We start from the raw sequence: 19023 nt of genomic DNA, 5'->3' as shown, positions 1-19023 counted from the left end.
AGGGAGAGACCCTGCCTCAATATATAAGGTGGAGAGTGATCAAGGAGGACTCATAGAATCAACCAAGCATGAACACGTGCACAGACCTGTGCACATATGTGAGGCCTCACTCATGTGTACTACACACATATACTAAGAAGTGAAACAAAGATTTTTCTGTCAAGACAGCACCCATTGAATCATAGAGTGTGGGCAGATGCTCATGGACCCCACCCTGCCCAAGGACAGCCAATGGGAGTCAAGGGGTACAGAGGTTTGAGGAAGTCATTGTCTTTAGTGATGTAGCCACTGGTGAGTTAATCATGCTGCAGCGGATAGCTGCACACTCATGCTCATGAGGATGGCTCTGGTTTAACCCATTGGGTCACAAAGAAAAAACAAAGATGTGAAAGTGGAATGAGGATTTGATGGGAGGGAGGGAGGGAGGGAGGGTCACTTCCTTCTGAGTCATAGAGTGTGACAACGGGAGACATCTCTTGGTTATTAACTTTTCCTGTTCACCAAAGGAACCACTGCTACACCAGAACCTGTAACTGAGTCTGAGGTCTGTGAGAACCAGGAGTTTGATCGGAAGGGAGGCGTGCTCGCTTTCCTTGGCCTTCTACTCTGGAGGGGGCTTCAGGTTCTCCTCTCCCTGGAGAACTGAGCAGTGGACCCTGTGTTCAGCTTGCTTCTCTTGAATGTCCCCTTTCTTTTCTTGTATGGTTTAATTCCTTCATTGATTTCCAAGCTGCTTTTCTATTTCGTTGAGATAAAACCCATTTTCCCCACTTCAGTCCATCCCTGGCTCATGCAGAAGCAGTCTCAAGTCTCTCAACTGTCTTCTTTGTATTGTATTTTTTTTTTCTGTTCGTTTGTTTTGTTTTTGAGACCAGATTTCTCTGTGTAACAGTCCTGGCTGTCCTAGAATTGGTTCTGTAGACCAGGCTGGCTTCGAACTCATGAAGATCCACCTGTCTGCCTCCCGAGTGCTGGGATTAAAGGCATGTGCCACCACCACCTAGTGTATTTGTATCATTTTAAAAGTTATTTAAATATAATTTTTTATTATGTAGGTGTGTGGATCTTGCGGTGACAGTGTGACATGTGTGTGGGGGCGATGGTGGAAGCCAGAAGAGGGAATCAGATCCACTCCAGTCCCCAAGCTTAAGTTACAGGCCATTGTGAGCCAACAGATAAGGATGCTGAGAACTGAATTCAGGTCCTCTGGAAGAGCAGCAGGTGCTCTTAACCACTGAGCATCTCTCCAGCCCATCACTATAGTCTTAAACAGAAGAAAAGAGGGGAAAGTTTCAGGTTACAATGCCCCCACCAGAACGTTTTTTTAAATCGCTTTTTCTAAACAGGCTAATGTGTAAAATGCAGTCAGCGACTTGTCTTTTCTTCTGTTTAAAACTGTATCAAGTCATTCTACTATAATATTATTTAATACTATAAAAATTGGGTTGTTTTACGTAAAGTGTGGTTATGAAAAATCTTTACATTATTTTGTAATCAAAATTCTTTTTATTTAGCATTGGGTTAATTGTGCCTAGCATGCAGCTGAAGATGCCCATATTAGAGTGTATACAGAGTGACCTAAGATACACCTGCCGGGATCCTGGTATCCTATCTTGCACATCACGGTGACTATTCTTCCCTCTGTCCCCTACCCACCTCTGACTCCCCTACTGTTTCTGATCCACTGTGGACTGCACTGGTTTAACCTAAGGCTCACAAATCACTCCAAATTTAGCCTCTTAAACTAATAAAGGCACATTACCTCACATTCTCTGTGGTCTGGGATCTAAAACCAGCTTAGCTGGGTGGTTTGGGGTGACCCTTTTCGGAAACTATAATCAGGGATGTTAGCTGAAGTTACAGTTGTCTCAAGATTCGATGGAGGGAGGGAGACTTTCAGGTTCACTGGGGAAGCACTGACATGGGCAGGAATCAGTTCCTAAGCTCCTACGGTGACTCACAGGTCTCTCCACGAGGCAGTCTCGGGGCATGTGGCTGGCTTCCCCCAGAGCAGTGAATCCAAATGAAAGTGAGTGAACACCCCAGAGGAAAGCCACCACCTCGCTATAATTAAATCTCAAAAGTGACATCCATTGTATTTTATTTGTTAGCTATAAATCAGTAAGTCCATGCAACACTTAAATGAGGAAATAATCCAAAAGCATAAGCACTAGCAGTCAAATGCGTCCCCGGCACATCAGAATCACTGGGACCCTGTTAGTGTTTGTCTATACCGCACGACTTAGTCCAACTAATACCTTTGTATTGTAGGATGGTGACCCCCACCAATCTTGTTTCATTACTTTGTATAGAAATGATACTTCTACCTTCATAAGAGATTTAGTCACTTTGGAAAGATCAGCATTGCCAAGATGGACAGTGATCTAGTTGTACGAGGAGTAAAACTTCGACACAAATCGCTGAGCAAAGACACAGTCATGCCGTGTTTTGTGTTATCTTACAAGTCACCAGTCGTGCGTGCCTTTTCATGCATGGCTGTGCCTTTGATTCGGTTTGTTTTATAAAAGCCATTCTTGTTTGGCTGTCTGCTTGGTATATTTTCTACTTCCTTGTCTGGTCAGTACGCACAGACACATGCTCACTTCCTTCCTCAGGGACTGCCAAAGGGAACCATTATGTCGACAGTCACACGGAAATAAAAATATTATTTCTTTCCCTCTACACTGGTGGGAAATGTGGTTATTATTCCCAGAGAAGCCAGTAAGTTAACTCCAGCCACCTCCCTTGATCAAAGTCCCTCTTGGGCTTATCTACTTTTCCCTTTCTCCTTTTGGCAGCCTTACGGCACTAGCTGGTGGCATTAGCTTGTAAACCTGAAGACACTGAGAGAAATGAACCAAACTGCATCTATGCATTCATGTTTAAAATGAGAATTATATAATTTTATGTAATTATATACTAGAGTATGTAGATCATATACTAGAGTATACATAGTAAAATATGTAGAAAAGCATAAATATCTATTCTAAAAACTTATTTTGGTGTATAACTATTAAAACATGTATTTGCTATAAGTATCCCCTGTATGATGAACAACGAAGATTTGACATTTTCTGGTCTTCCATTCTTATGAATTATTGATATTCTATTTTATTAAGCTTTTGTTTTATTATGGAGGTGTCTGTAACTCTAAAACATTCTTAATAAATTCCGTTTTCACATAATTTCTTTTCAGTAAAATAGAAAGACATGAGAAGCCAGATAAACATATAAGAGAAAGCTGATGGGCTGTGGGAAGGTAGGCCATTCTGAGGTAAGTGGGTTTGGTTGTAGCAGTTACTTTGGGAAGTAGGATAAAGGTGATAATGGAAGCAAGCAGAGTGGGGAGAGGAAGAGGGAAGGACTGGCTGTGACCTGTGGATGCAGGCCTTTATAGGAAAGGACAGTGGGGAGAAAGCACTGTGAACTTTCTGCTGTTGCTGGTATTAACTGTCTCAACAGAACATTCTGAAGTGAAATCACAGTCATTGAGCGTTGCCGGGGTCTTTGTCCTCATCAGCTCCAGTCAGAGGGGAGACATCGAGTCAGTGAGGAGGGGAAGACTCTGAAATCTGTGACATTCTCTTGTAAAGCCAATGCTGAGTGTCATTGAATTCCTGTCTCGGTGGTTTTTATTCAGAATTATGTTTCATATTCTGGAAGAAAATTGTTTCTTTATTGGAAGATGAGAAGCTGTGTTTTCGATATTGCATAAGGTATTTCAAACTTGAAATAATCTCCCCAGTTTTTGCCATGCTCTCTGAGTGCATCTCAGAGAGAGTAGGACTCTCAGACGAGGGCTCTCAAGCTGATGTTTATAACTCTTGGATGGTTTTTGGTTTAATTTTCTCAAACATATTCATGGCTAAATATAGTTATGCTTTGCTTTGTGTATTATACATTGTAAATTATATGACACTTAATGTGCAATAAAAAATTTCCATTTTGGTTGCATTCAATTAACTACCCATTTCAACCTCCAATAAACCTTAGGAACATATCCGGAGGGAACGGGAATCAACTCCCCTATTGAAATGTGGTCTAGGATGAGTTAACTGTGTTTGGTTTTCTTAAAGCAGAACGTGCTGAAAGTGCAGCTTTTGTACAAGTGATTCAGTTAGAGAGCTCAATAATATCAGGCATTGATGTTTCCATCAAAACTCTCTTTTCAACTCTTTAAGGCTCCAGTAGAATTAATTTTAAGAAGAAGTGTATTTGTTTACTAGCTTCCCATAGGTTAGCTACGACGAGCTGAAGGACAAGGGTAAAGCTTTGTTAGTTCTTCCAGGTAAGGGGGTAGCTAAAAGGCACCTTTGTGCCACTGAGTAAAAGGGAAGAATCGCATTAGAAAACAACAGACTAAGTTCGTGAGAGAAAATGCAGAAGAGGAAGAAATAAAGCGAGACCTTTAGTAGTGGCAGCTGGCTGGTGCCCAGGTGCACCACACTGTCTACACTGGGCTCTGGTTTGTACTGGCTGCCAGGGGATGTTCCCCATTCCTAGACACTGGCACTACAGCAACAGCAAGCTGGATAGAGACTGGAGGGGCTATGGAGACAAGCTAGGCTATGGAGACAAGCCTGTGGTCTGTCTGAGCCATGGACCAAGAGACATCGAGACAGTACAGACAAATACAGAAGTGAGGTATGGAAATCTGAAGCTGATCCCTCTGTGGTGGCAGTGGTAATGTCATCATTGCATCATTGCTTGGGTGAACAACAGGCCAGGTGGAGAAAACCAAGGCTGAAATGGGCACCGTCTCACTAAGGGGAGGGGTGCACTGCTGAGCTTGCAACTGTCTCACTGATAAAAGGATGCACCCCTAAACCTGACACTGTCTTATGGGGAGGAATGCTGAGCTGCCTGGAAGAGGCTCAGCTCAGCTAAGCTGTATAAAGACTCCCTCCAACCTACTTGTGGGCTCTAGGTTTCCAACTTTGGTGAGATGTCACCCATGGTGAGGAGGGTTTTGGTGACGCAGCTGACTTTGAGCCACTTCTCCTTTAATAAACCCCAATAAAGCTCACTGGTTCGCCAAGTCGGACTTCGGCGGCACATTTACCTGTTGTCAGGTTCCTGCTGGGGTGTGTAGATGTTTCTTCACGCCTCTCCATGAACAGTGCCACCATGATGAGCACACACAAATATTCTTGATAAAAGATTGCAAACTAAATCCAAGAAAACATTGGAATGATTCTACTTCATGCCTGAGTTTGTTTCACTTGGGGATGCACACTCACAAATCAACAAATGTAACACAGTTTATGAATACGCCAAAGGACACGATTATCCCAAGAGATGCAGAAAAGGACTAACGAAGTCCAACATCTCATCATAATAAAGCCCAGAGAAAACTAGAATAAAGGTAATTTGTCTCAATATAATAAAGCTTATTTATGACAAACCAATATCAACTATCATGTAAAATGAGAGAAAACAGAGCATCCTTTCTAAAATCAGGAATGCAACAAGATGCACAGTCTCTCTACTTGAAGTGCTTACAGTCCTAGCTAGAGCTATAAGCAAGAGAAAGGAAGAAAGTGGATACAGATGGGAAAGGAAGAAGTCTTTTCTGCAGACAACACGGGCCTCTACTTAGAAGACCCCAAAGACCGCACCACACAACTCTTGCATTTAATAAGCACTTCAGCAAAGTAGCACACAACAAAATCATAAAAAAAAACCCAGTACCTTTTCTATATACCATGACAAAATTGTTGAGTAAGAAACTGTGAAAAAAGAATCCTATTCACAATAGCTTGAAAAATTAACTATGGATACTCTTTATAGAAATGAATGGCCTCTATGATAAAAACTGAAGAAGATAGAAAGACATTTCATAAACATAAATTGGTAGAATTAATATCCCCAAAATGGCTTACATTACTGGAAATTGTCTACTAATTTAATGCAATTATCATTAAAAGTCCAATAATTTTTATAGAAGTAATAAAAACCATCAAAAAATTCATCTGGAAACACAAAACACTGTAAATAGAGAGCACAAAGCCTAAGCAGAAACAGCAATGCTTCTGAAAATACCTGCTGTCAAATTATACCACATCTCATAGCAGCATTAACTTCAGGGCACTGGCACAAACACAGTCAGAACAATGGACAGAAGGCCCAGAGCAAACTCAAGCTGCTAAGACCCCTGCTTGCTGGTGAAAGTCCCAAACATGTTTTGGGTGAAGTTCAGCCTTTTTAGCAAATGGTGCTGGGAAAAATAGATACTCACATGTAGAAGAATGAAGCTATACCCATGTCTCCCCCTTTTCACAACAATCAGTTCAAACTTGGTCAAAGAATTTAAAACCAGAATCTCTATAATTGACAGAAGAAACTATTTTAGCAAACAGATGTAAGAATGGACCTTTTAAAAAATAATGTCAGAAATCCAGGTAATTATCCTGAGAATTGATGGATAAAATTTCATGAAACTAAAATGCTTGTACACAGCAAAAGAAATCATCAGTAGAGTGAAGTGACAGCCTGTAGGACAGGAGAAAAATCTTTGTGAATTACGCATTTAATAGGGCATGATATTGTAAAGAACTCCAAGGGTTGCCCACCCCCAATAAACAACCCAATGATCACCCCCAATAAAGTTATGGGCTAATAAGTATACCTGACAATTATCAAAGAAATAAATACAACTAGCCAGTGAGTATTTGAGAAATGTCTTCAGAATCCTTAGCCATCAAGGGGAATAAATTCTAATTAGAATGGCTGTGACGTGGAATGGTGGTGGCGCTCACCTTTTATCCCAGCACTCAGGAGACAGAGGCAGGCAGATCTCTGAGTTCGAGGCCAGCCTGGTCTACAGAGTCAGTTCCAGGACAGCCAGGGTTACACAGAGAAACTTTGTCTACAAAAACAATAAAAGAAAGAAAAGAAAGAAACAAACCAACGTGCTCTTTGATTTCATCTCGACCCAGCCAGAGCGGTTGTTGAGCAGATAAACGAGGCGGAAGGGTGGTGTCTGTAAGACGGTTTGGAGGGAAAGTACCTGGGCTCGCTGTCGAGCTATTTTGTTTCTATTTGCACTTCATTGTTGCCTTTCTGTCCACCATTGGCTCGTGCATGGATTTATCAGGAAAACCTCCTGCCTTGCAGCTCCCCTGTACCCTAGCAGCCTGTTCTATATGCTCTGTGAAGGGTAGCCCAAAGCAAGCTCTCAGGCCTGTGGTGAAGGAGTGCATGAACCCAAAGGGCGTGTCCACAAACATGGGAGCTTTTACAATGGCGCTGATCCTGTGGAACACAGGTGGGTATAAATCCATGTTTGGAAACCCTACTTGCTCCAGCTGCAACGAAAGTGCCTCATCCTCAAAGGGCTGTCTGTGATTGTGAGGTACAAAACAGAGTGAAGCATTATGGGACAGAACTTCACCACTGCATCTCCACAGAAGTGGCTGGCCAGCTGCTGTTTTACCTTAGGGAGTGACCTCATTTAGGAAGAGTCAATGGCCACCAAATCATTCATTTTGGCTTTAAGACTTAGGGGTCAAACCAGAAAGGGAAGCTTTACTATCAAGGGAAGTGCTTTTGGGGAGAGTGGATTTATGACCTGTGACTGGTGGCTTGATTACTCTCTGTATTGAAACCAAGGCAGCAGAATGCATTGCCAAAATGATGACAAACCCATATTATGAACACAGAGGATACACAACCCTGAAAAGAACCAGCATCCAGACAGCATACATCTGCCCTGAAAGAGACACGTAACAGAGCTGCTAAAGATTAGGAAAGTGTGTCTGTCACAAGGTTTGTACATTCTGACGACCAGGATAGGATGAGTCTTCTGTCACCTACCTGTGTGTGGGGTCTCATTAAAAAGGGAGTGAAATGCAGATTGTGATTTTGATGCTCATAAGCCGTGATCCGAGGTGATTCCGAACAGCTGTCATTGAAGCATGAGATGTTGAGTTTGACCCGGGGACGCTCATGAAATCACACACAGTCAAGTGGCCAGTTGTGTTTGGCAGGAAGATCATACCTACGGTGATAATTCTGACAGACTGTATTTCAATTAGTGACCTAGCAGCAGATATCAAAATGACTTTTGACAGAGAAAATAATGGCGAGAAAATAAATTTCTGTTCATGCCTGAACGCAATGCATTGTAATCAATGCAACAGCCACATTGAACATATATGGTATCAGAGACAGGTGGCGGGTCTGCTCATCAGCAACAAAGACACTTTACTTGAAAATTTTAATTTGACAGGGCCAGAAATATTTTACAGATGAAAGAATATTTTACAGTAATAAGGCTCTAGAGGTTTGGGGAAACAGCCAGATGTAAGAGAAGGAACTGTCTGTCATCTCTGTAGCACAGCTCAGCTGTCCCCGTGAAACAGCAAGCACACAGTTTTCAGCAGTCCTCAGTGTCTGTCCTGTAGCTTAGGCTGTTACATCATCACCCCTACCTGGTGAGGTAACCTCACACCTCTGTCTGCACTGCCCTCTTGGTCACATTGGTCTCTGACTGTCACTCAGTGTGGACTGTGGTGGTGTTGTGTTTGTTGTCCACGCCATTGGCTTCTGATACTTTCACAAACACACACACAGGAATGGACCAGGGCATATCCTTTTCAAGTGTTTATTTCTGGTTCCTCTTAGTTTTTATCTAATACAGGGGATTGGACCGTTTTCCAGAAAAAACAAACAAACAAAAAATCTGCTTTTATATTTCTTACCTCAACAAGTTACCCTACCAATAACAATGGATAACACAGGGCATTTGTGAAGGTATTGGCTTCTCATTATAATTGTGTATTTTTATCTGGCATGCATGTGTGAATTCATTACATTTGGTGTTTAGAAATACAAAAATTAAAAAAACAAAAATGAAAAAGAAGACGAAGGACCAGACTAAAGAACTACTCGTGAAGATGTGAGGTAAATGGAACACTTGGTTCTCCAGCAGGAATGTCAATCTGATACAAATATGCAGGTCACCCAAAAAAACTCAAATAATCACATAGCAATTCAGCTGCACCGCTCTTGGTGTGTACCTGAAGGCCTCTGAGACAGTGTTCTGCTGAGATCTGCACATCCATGCTTATTCCTGCACTGCTCACACAGTCAAGCTACATTACAGACCTAGAAGTCCACAGGAAGGTATGACAAGACAGCATGGTACACGAACACTTGGGATGTTCCTCTGCTGTGAAGTAAAATGCAATTATGGCACCTGCAGGAAAATGGACAGAGAGCATCGTGTTAAGCGAAATAAGCCAGACTCAGAAAGACATGTCATGTTTTCTCTAACATACAAAGCACAGGTGTATGTGTGTATGTGTGTGTGTGTGTGTGTGTGTTAGCATGACTATAGATAGAGGGTATGAAGGGGAATAAGGGTCTGAAAGTGGAAGCAATAGAAGGTGATGGGATAAACATGCTATGAGAGAAGAAGGAGGGGCTGTTGGGGAGAAGAAGGGGACCCATCAGGGAAGAAGAGGAGCAGGAGAGGGCAATGGTGATGAAAAATAAAAGAAAATATGATGACATGTATGCAGTAAAGTGAAATGTCACAATGAAATCCACTGATTTGCATGCTACCTAAAACACTAAAAGTGACAACTACTGCTCATATCATGTGATTTTTATATGACAATAACTTCCAGAATTGATTTTATTAATTTACTTAAATTTATTTATTTAAAAAAGTGCGTGTGTTTATGTGCACACGTGTGCACGTGTAAGTGTGTACACACACCGCATTGTACATGTTCGGGTCAGAGGACAACTTGCAGGAGTCACTTTTCTCCTTCTAGTCTCTTCAATCTCCTGCGGGGACTGAGCTCATGTTTTCAGGCTTGAAGGACCAAAGAGAACTGTAACTAAATTCTTTTTTCCGTAGATGATAAACTAAGACTCCATCTCAAGAGAACCCACGGGTTCTTGACACTTAGGCCAGAACCTGGGCCTGATAGTCACGGCTTTTCCACCTAACGTGTAAGTGCTGAGTCTCCAGAGGTGCTCTGTAGGATTCATTCAGGTCCTCCCTGGACAGGCTATGTCTGACTACTGCAAACTGATCTCTGGTCAGCCATCATCCTAAGCGGTCAGGTGCTAATCAAATGCCACCCGTGGCCAGACCCACTGCCTTCAAGCATGTATAAGTCACATGTCTCCCACTTTCAGGGATTAGGTTAGTAAGTACTTTTCTCTGCTCTTAGCTCTTACAGGACTCTACAGCTGAATTAGAAATACTGAAAATGTTCACTTAGAAAAAGCTAACAAATAATATTTACATATATAGAGATGAGTAACCACACCTCATTTACAGAATTCTTAACAAAATATGCATCTTAAAAATTCAGTACTCCAGAACACTTAAAACGAAACAAAACAAAACCCACAAAACCCAGTAGTTTCGCTGGGCAGTGGTGGCACACGTCTTTAATCCCCAGGAGGCAAAGGCAGGGAGGACCTCTGTGAGTTCGAAGCCAACCTGGTCTACAGAGCGAGTTCCAGGACAGCTAGGGCTACACAGAGAAACTCTGTCTCAAAACTAACTAACTAACTAACTAACTAACTAACTAACTAACTAACTAACTGTAGTTACTGTTAACATTTGAGAGCAGAATTAAAACAGGTAACAATCACATGCCCAGCTTCATACAGTAATTTGAAAAAGATGCAAAAAGCTCCACAATGTTTTTCTCAGCTACGCCTTTTGTGGCTTACCAACTATGTACTGGAGAATCAGTCAAAGATGTAGACAACCTGGGGAGTCCCTCAGCAACAGGGGGTGTCATCTGTGATCTCTTTTTCTCCTCAGTGAAAGACATGCTTGCTTTCTTAGTGTGCAGGAAACATCATTTTCAAACCATTTGCTTCTCCTTACAAGAGACACCCCATTGGAAGGGACCAACAATTTCTGCTGATACTGTTCAGCTAGACTGTGAAAGTGTAAAGATGTACTGGAGCATCCACGATCACTAGATGTCACAAAATAGAATTTAAAATATACTCAAAAATAGCAGGAAAAAAAGTGCCCTGGGAGACACAACACTCAGATCTATTCAGCCCAGAAAGGGAACCCAGAGCAGATCAAAGTCACCAAAGTCCAACTTAGTTTAATGACGTTTTTCTTTTTTGTTTTTGTTTTTGTTTGTTTGTTTTTTTCTTTAACTGGGATTACTAAATGGAGTCTGGGCTGTGATATACTAACAGGAGTATGGTTGGAAGGTAACTTCTAGGAACATGGATAGCTTAAAAGCAGCTGCTTCCTCCAAAAGCCCTCCCCAGTACCCACGGTAGCTCACAAAAGCTGCAGCCCTGGAGCTGTACATCCTGCAAGCAGATGGAGAGTTCTGGGAAAGCTCTTCTGGGCAGCCTGGCTGGTAGTCTCCCTCCCAGCAGTTGTCTGCTCTGTTTATAAATTTGTTGAGAGGGTTATAAGAATGGTTCCTCTTCCCAGACAGGCATGTTGTTTACAGCTTCCTTGTCCTCTTGAAGAGAATGTTTCTATTTGTAGGAAAGCGTTCTACAAGGGAAGGATGAGAGTCAGACGGCATCAACAGAAAACCAAAAATAAAACAGAAAACACAAATCAACCATCAGGACTACTATGAGTGTAGACGTGATAACTCCATTAGTGGAAAAACAAGGGAAGGTGCTGAGGTGATGGCCCAAGGTAAAGGCACCAAGCTTGACAACCTGAACTGTCAAGCTCAAGTGCAGACACATGTAAGTGTGTGTACTTGAGTACATTAGTGCACACACACACACACACACACGTGCTTGCACATGAGCACACACACATAATTTCTGTGCAAGTCAAGGGAAGAGTACTAATTGGCAATAAGAGACCCAGTGTACCTGTCTTGCTTCTGATTATAAAGACTGTTGAGCTCTAAATTATTCGTTTATAGAATTCTATAGGTTCTTAGGTTTCTGAATGGTTTGAATTAATGTATCTTTATCTTGAATTGCAAACATCTCTGCACAAATATTCTTAAGGGCTGGAGAGATGGCTCAGCAGTTAAGAGCATTGCCTGCTCTTCCAAAGGTCCTGAGTTCAATTCCCGGCAACCACATGGTGGCTCACAACCATCTGTAATGAGGTCTGGTGCCCTCTTCTGGCCTGCAGGCATACACACAGACAGAACACTGTATACATAATAAGTAAATAAACAAATAAATTAAAAAATATTCTTAAATTTAAATCTGGGGACACATGATTAAGGTCTCAGAGTTGCATTTATTAAAAGGGCCCTGGGGTTTTTATGCAAAGAGATATTTTGTCAGTGTCCAGCCTTGCATATGATTTGATTAGCACACACACACACATACACACACACACACACACACACACACACCTCAGAGGGTCACTCCTGTGTTTTTATAAAATGAAAAAGTCAGGTTCTTGATTGATAGAAGACCCTTGGAGTAGGAAGTCCTTCTGTATATGTATTGTTTTTATTGGTTAATAAAGAAGCTGCTTTCAGCCAATAGCTTAACCGAATATAGCCAGGCTGGAAGATATCTATCTATCTATCTATCTATCTATCTATCTATCTATCTATCTATCTATCATCTATCTATCTATCTATCTATCTATCTATCTATCTATCATCTATCTATCACCAGGGAGAAGCCACATAGCCACCACAGGAGACAGACGCCTCCACTGGAGTCCACTGAAACTTAGGCACTAGGCCACGACCTTGCGGTGATGCACAGATTAATGGAGATGGGTTAGTTTAGGATATAAGAGCTAGCTAGAAATACCCTTAAGCTATTGGCCAAACAGTATTGCAAATAATCTAGTTTCTGTGTGATTATTTCGGTTCTGAGCAGCTGGGAAACAGACCCTCTGCCCCATCACAGTTTTATCTTGATATCATTCCCTTGGCAACAGCCTTTCTCTCAGGAAGACTCCAAGCTCTGACACCCCCTTTGTTTCTCAGAAAAGTAACCCAGTGCCTGACATATGGCAGATACTTGGTAGCCACTTACTCCAAAGAGCTTCCTAGCCTGGGCTGTAATTTATAACTACCTGTAGGATACATTTACCAAGATATTCTCTCTCTGCATCCTGACATCCCTGTGTGAGGAGGCTAGGCCAGGGTATCAGCTGCTCTGTCCTCTTGTTCTTCCTTATCATCTTGAGACAGGGTCTGATACTGAACTTGGAGCTTGCTGTCTTTTTTTTGCTAGGCTGGCTAGCCAAGCAAGCCGAGGTGGTTAGAGGCTCATACAGCCACACTTGGCTTTTGTATACGTGCTGGGCAGCCAAATTCAGGTCCACAAGCTTGTGTATGGAGCAAGCGCTTGTACCCACTGAGCCATCTTGCCAGTCTCTTATTTGTTAATTAAAAAATTAAACACACCCACATATAAATTTTGTAGAGTTAAATGTTACTATTTTAACAGTAGATTGTTTTATGAGTTTAATAAATGATCACTTGTAACTACCAAGCAAATAAATAGTTCCATCACTTCCCAAATTTTATCAAGCCATTTGCCATTTCTGTCCTCCTTCCATTTCCGTGCAAACTAGCTGCATGCAGCCACTGATTTAGATTGTTTATATTAATTTTCATCTTTTTAGAATTTTACATATGTTACATAATATAATACGTACTTGATTGTATATAGCCTTTGCTGTTGGTTTTGTTTTTGTTTTTTTCAAGACAGGGCTTTTCTGTTTAATAGTCCTAGTTGGCCTGGAACTCCCTTTGTATTTGTAGACCAGGCTGGCCTTGAATCCACAGAAATTGCCTGTTTCTGGTTCCTGAGTGCTGGAATTAAAGGTGCATGCTGGTTTGTATATGTTTTTTATTTTTTTAACAGATGTGATTTTTTTGAGATACATTTATTTGTTACCATGCTTTAGTAGTTTACTTCCTTTTACCATTGAGTTCTAGTCCATCATTTCTATAGGCTACATTTTAATCTGCTGATTAATATTTAGTTGTTTTAATCTTTTGACTAATATTAACAAAACTGCCAATGATATTGACAAATAACTTATACCAGCTGTTTTTGTGTGTATTCCACGAAATGTAATGGTTATCATTAGGGCAGACATACAGGGAAGCTTCAAATTATTTTGTATAGTGGTTTCAACATTTTACTTTCTTGTCTGCAATGCCTGAGTTCCTGTTACTCTGTATCTTCAATAACACAGGATTACCAGTTGTTTTTTTCTCCAATGGCTAGATGGTGGTATTTCACTCTCATTTTAAAATGAACGTGTCTGGATTTCTGAATCTCAGTCATCTCTATCTTACCAGCTGCCACTGTAGGAATTTATGGTTAAAAAATGTAATGATTACACCATACTACAAAAAAGTGAGGAATTAAAATAACAAACTATTAATCGAGCCATTTTCATCCTCTCAGCGGTAAGGGCTATCTTGCTCTTTGCTGTGATTCTGGTATCTAACATGTGTCTGGTGAATAATGTGCACATTTATTATTATCTGTTGTTATGCAGTAAACTCTCCTGAATTATTCATCCGCAGTGGGCAGGTGGTCCTGAATTATATAAGAAAGCACAGTCAGTAAGCCACGGAAACCAAGCCGAGAAGCAACATTTCTCCACCTGACCTTTGCCGAGCTCAGTTCCTGTCCTCTCTTACCCCAATGATGAGATGGTGATCTTGTTGCGTAAGTCAAATCAACCCTCAAATCTTAGGCTGGTTAGTTGTCAACTTGTCACAAGGTAGAGTCATCTAGGAGGAAGGAACCTCAACTGAGAAAATGTCTACATCAGATTGGCCTGCGGGCAAGTCTGCAAGGCGTTTTCTTGATGAAAGATTAATGTGGGAGGGCCCAGCCTACTGTGGTTGGTGCCATCCCTGGTAGGTGGTCAGCTGACCAAGCCGGTAAGCAGCACTCCTCCACAGCTTTAGCTTCAGCTGCGGTCTCCAGGTTCCTGTCCTGCTTTGGCTTCCCTCAAAGATGGACTGTGATCCGGAAATGTGAGCCAAACCAGCCGTTTCCTCCCTAAGTGACTTTTTGTCAAGGTGTTTCTAGCAGCAACAGAAAACTAACTGGAACACAGAGGTAAATGAACACAAATTCGGCAGTTAAGTCATGTGGACCCTGGTAGTTCTCACAATCTGCAAAGGCAGTGAGTGTCTGCTGTTCAAAGGGCTGCAGTGTCTTTGGGAATAAGAAGACACATAGATCACAACACAGAGAAGCATAGGAATGCTTTTTCAGGGTGGAATTCTTAAAAGACGAGCCATATTTTAAAAATACATATATCATAAATAATCTAGTGCGAATATCTCTGAAAAAGCAACATTAAACCGAGTAGGTCAGCTTTCTATAATTTTTCAAAAAGCAGTTGGAAAACCCGCAAAGTTGATGAGGTATTTTCTTGGATGTCTCAATCAGAAACCAAATTTTTCCACGGGAGGTGGCAGAAAAATGGGTTTCATACATGCTTCTGGAATGCAAGAATGAAGGAGGAGTGGAGGCTCAAAGTCCTCCTCAAGAATGCAGCACAAACAGAGAGCGGCAGGAATTAGGCACGGGCCGTAACTAGCAGAGGTAGAAACAAAAGTGGATTTTCCTCCCCCTTCAATTAAGATGCCCTCCTGATAGAGATGAGATGGTTATGCGTCCCTTCCTCTCTCTACTTGGGCAAAGTGCCCTGTGTTGTTAGAAGGACTGAAGAGACAATTTAAAAGGGGTCAGGGCAAATTCTGCCTTGGTCACTACGCATGCTCACCTTTCAGTCTTCTTCAGATTTGAGCTGTGGGAGCATAGGGCTTCCGTTGCTGGGTGGGGAGACTCTTAAAACAGTCCATTGTTACTGTGTTTGGTCTAGACCGGATCAACAACCGTTCATGAAGGAGTGTCTGGTCTATTCTGAGATCGTCACTGGTGATCAACAGAGGGAATGGATGGTTCAAGTATCTGGCTATGGTAATAGAAAGGTGTCAGGGGCAAAGGAAGAGTCACGCTCCTCATTCCGAAAGCTATTACTTGGGTTGCAGTCTCCCCTTTGTATGGAGTAGGGGGCTGTGGAAGAAATACAGGAGCCAGGTGCAGGAGGGCTCATTTGGCCTCCTGGACCAGTCCCTTCTTCAGCCAAGGTTAGGCCCCAAGGCACATTTGGCCGAAGTAGAACTTGCCCAGAATTGCATCTTAGCCAGCTCCTTTCTTCCCGGAGCATCTTGTAGCACCAAGAAGAGGGTGATGCTTACATTTCAGATATGCCCGGGTAACTGAAGATGCTCTCAGGACGTGGAGTCCGCCGCCGCCGTGTGAGCAGACGCAGGACACAAGGGGGGGTGAGGGGTGTCGGAAAGCCAGACTCGGCTCCAGCGCTACCCCAGGCTCAAGGTATGCTGCGGGGCGGTACTTCCTGACCCCGGAAGGGAAAGTTGTTTTGGGGAAGGGGAGCGAAAAGAAGAGGTACAGTGAGTAAAACTAAAACTCGGAAGTTGTTGGCTCTCTCTCTGGCCTTCGGTCCCTGTCCTCCTCTGGTCCTTTTTAGAGCTTGGTTCCCTCCAGAGTCCCACGCTGTTCAAATTGCCGCTAGAAAGTGACCTCAGGAGCCCCGGTTCCCCCCCGACCCTCCAGGGAACCGGGTCTCCAGGAAAACCCGGAGCGGAGCATCCCCGGCCGGGACACGCCCTCCGCGTGCGGCTATGTGCGCATGCCCAGTGCGCGGCAGCCGCGAGTAGGAAGCAGAGCGCAGCGGTGGGGGAGGTGGGAGGGGACGGTCCTCCGTAGCGAAGGCGCGGGACGCCGCACGGGTTCCCGTGGCTTCCTCCGGGCGTTCGGGACCGTGGAGCCCTTGCGAGGCGCGAGCGAGCCTGGGGCCAGCAACGAGCGCGGAGCAGCGGGGCGGCCGGGTGGAGCGGGTTCCGAGCCCCGGGCTCCGCGGCTCGGGACACGGCTCCGGCGGCGGCAGCGGCGGGGGCGGCGATGTTCCACTGCATTCCCCTGTGGCGGTGCAACCGTCATGTGGAGGCCATCGACAAGCGCCACTGCTCGCTGGTCTACGTCCCCGAGGAGATTTACCGCTATGCCCGCAGCCTGGAGGAGCTGCTGCTGGACGCCAACCAGCTCCGGGAGCTCCCCGAGGTGAGTGTCCGCCTCACCTGGCGCGGCGGCCCGGTCTGCGCGCTCCTCCGCCGACTGCTTGGCTCCGGCAGAGCCTGGCCAGCGGGGAACCACGACTGCCCACAGCCGCCCCCATCCCTCCTTTCTTCCCGAACCCCATCCGCCAATAAAAGTTTTTTTTCATTTATACCGAAAGACTTGGTATTTAACAAGTAGTTACTTGGCGATTGGAGAGAGGTTCTGGTCCATTAAAGTAGCTTTGGGAACTAACGCCTGTTAGGTGGAAGCCAGGTAGCTCACACTGTTCCCAGCTGGGGGCGACCATGCGCCCCATCACGCCCCAGGGCCGGTCGGCTGGCCGCCAGTTCCCGGGCCAGTGGCCCGGAGCGCCTCTCTTTGGGCTAAAACAGGTCCCAGAGGACTTTTGGGACCTGGCAGCGCGCAAGTAAGCCTTCGTATCTTGGCATCTGTAAGGAATGTGCTCCTGGCCTTATCTTTGTCGGCTCCCCTGGCCCCATGGCGGCATTGGGGTGCTGGGCAGGAGAGCTGGTGCTGGTGGCCAGGTGCCTGCCGCTGGGGCACTGCGTGCGTGGACCTGTTGCGTGGTTGGAACTGCCTTGAATGTGACAGTGGCTCCCGCTGCGAGTCAACCTTGCTGCCGCCTCTCTGTCCCTGAGCCACCACGGAGCTTGTTTGGGTCTGTCCTAACACTCACTGATGCCGTACCTATTCAGAGTTGTTTACGAAAAATTAATCATTTGCCGGACCAAACTTGTCCAGTGACAGATGCTGATTGTGCTTTTAGGAGGGTCGAGGCAGGGGTAGACGCTGAATTTTTAACCCTTGAATTTGCCTTAGGACTTTAGCTTTAACTGTTAAAGGGGGAAGGCATCGCAAACCCAGGTGTATGTAGGAAGTAAGCCTGTGGCAATCCAAAGGTTCAGGAAATGGAAGACTGCTGGGGGGCGGGGAGAGAGCCTAAAGGCCGGAGCCTCGGAATGCAAGTACCTTGTTTGTCCTTTGGTAACGCTAATACCCTGTCATTTTCAAAGACGTTCTGGTCAGATGTTCCTGTTTGTTGGAACACGGGCTGATAACGATCTCCAGCGCTGACAGAGTTTAGAAAATCTGAACTATGTTTTTCTCAACATCTCAAGTGATGCTCCTCTTGAATTAAGTTTCCTTGGTTCCCATGACCGCCTGTGTGTAATCCCAAAGATTCCCCTCACCAGGAACAGGGCACCCACCCACCCCCAGTTTAATTCATTAGGAAAACCATCCAGTTCCCTCAGGCATGTGTGATTTTTGCAGGCATTTTCAAACACATGATCTAGTTTTTAGCCTCACTATGTTTTACTTAAGTGGTAAGCTCAGTGCCTTAAGTTGTATAATTTTCGAAACATAGCAAAAGTGACTTTAATGCTTTTCAAGAGATTTGAAATGCAGTTATTAAAAGATTTAGTAAAAAGCTCTTGACGATCGACTTGGCGGTAGCGTTTGTGTTTTATTGTGGAATTGGAAGCTGTCTTTGGATTGGCCCTTCATTGCCTTCCACAGTTTGTGAGATTTCCTGTAGTGCTGCAGAATTTTGCTTGGCGTAGGAGACTGAGAGTTTTGGACGGCTCAGGTATTGGTCAACGACAACATAAGTCTGATGGCATTCTGTAAATAGAGTGAACAAACATTTCAAAACTGAAGGATGGCCTTCCTTATTGGGAAGTATTGCTCTCACAGCCTCAGATCGTGGTCCTGTAAAGTTGATTTCTCTCTGTCTTATTTCACTGTAACAGTGGGATTGTACATGCCTGTTTGTTTCGTTCAGCTTTTCCTTGGGCTGGCCACTGTTGGTGTTTGAGATCTGAATAACTCATTACTGTTGCTCACTGCTCCCCCAAATTCCTGTCTCCCCACCACCGTATCACCACTCTTGATGGACAGCTTCAAAGGTCCTTAGTGTGGTGACCATGCCAGCTGTAT

General features: G+C 43.9%; 1 protein-coding gene across 1 annotated transcript in view; it reads left to right on the top strand.

The window, feature by feature from the left end:
• The first annotated feature begins 16666 nt into the window (after window positions 1-16666).
• The window catches only part of Lrrc1 (leucine rich repeat containing 1), a 115314-nt gene continuing 112957 nt past the window's right edge, over window positions 16667-19023 (top strand). Inside the window, exon 1 of the mRNA XM_057767228.1 lies at window positions 16667-17067. Coding sequence (XP_057623211.1) covers window positions 16909-17067 — 159 coding nt within the window. The 5' untranslated portion in view covers window positions 16667-16908. The remainder of the gene's footprint in view (window positions 17068-19023) is intronic.

Source organism: Chionomys nivalis, chromosome 4, assembly GCF_950005125.1.
Source record: "Chionomys nivalis chromosome 4, mChiNiv1.1, whole genome shotgun sequence".
NCBI lineage: Eukaryota > Metazoa > Chordata > Mammalia > Rodentia > Cricetidae > Chionomys > Chionomys nivalis.
The sequence above is the reverse complement of the archived record's forward strand: the minus strand, read 5'-3'. Positions and strand labels throughout refer to the sequence as shown.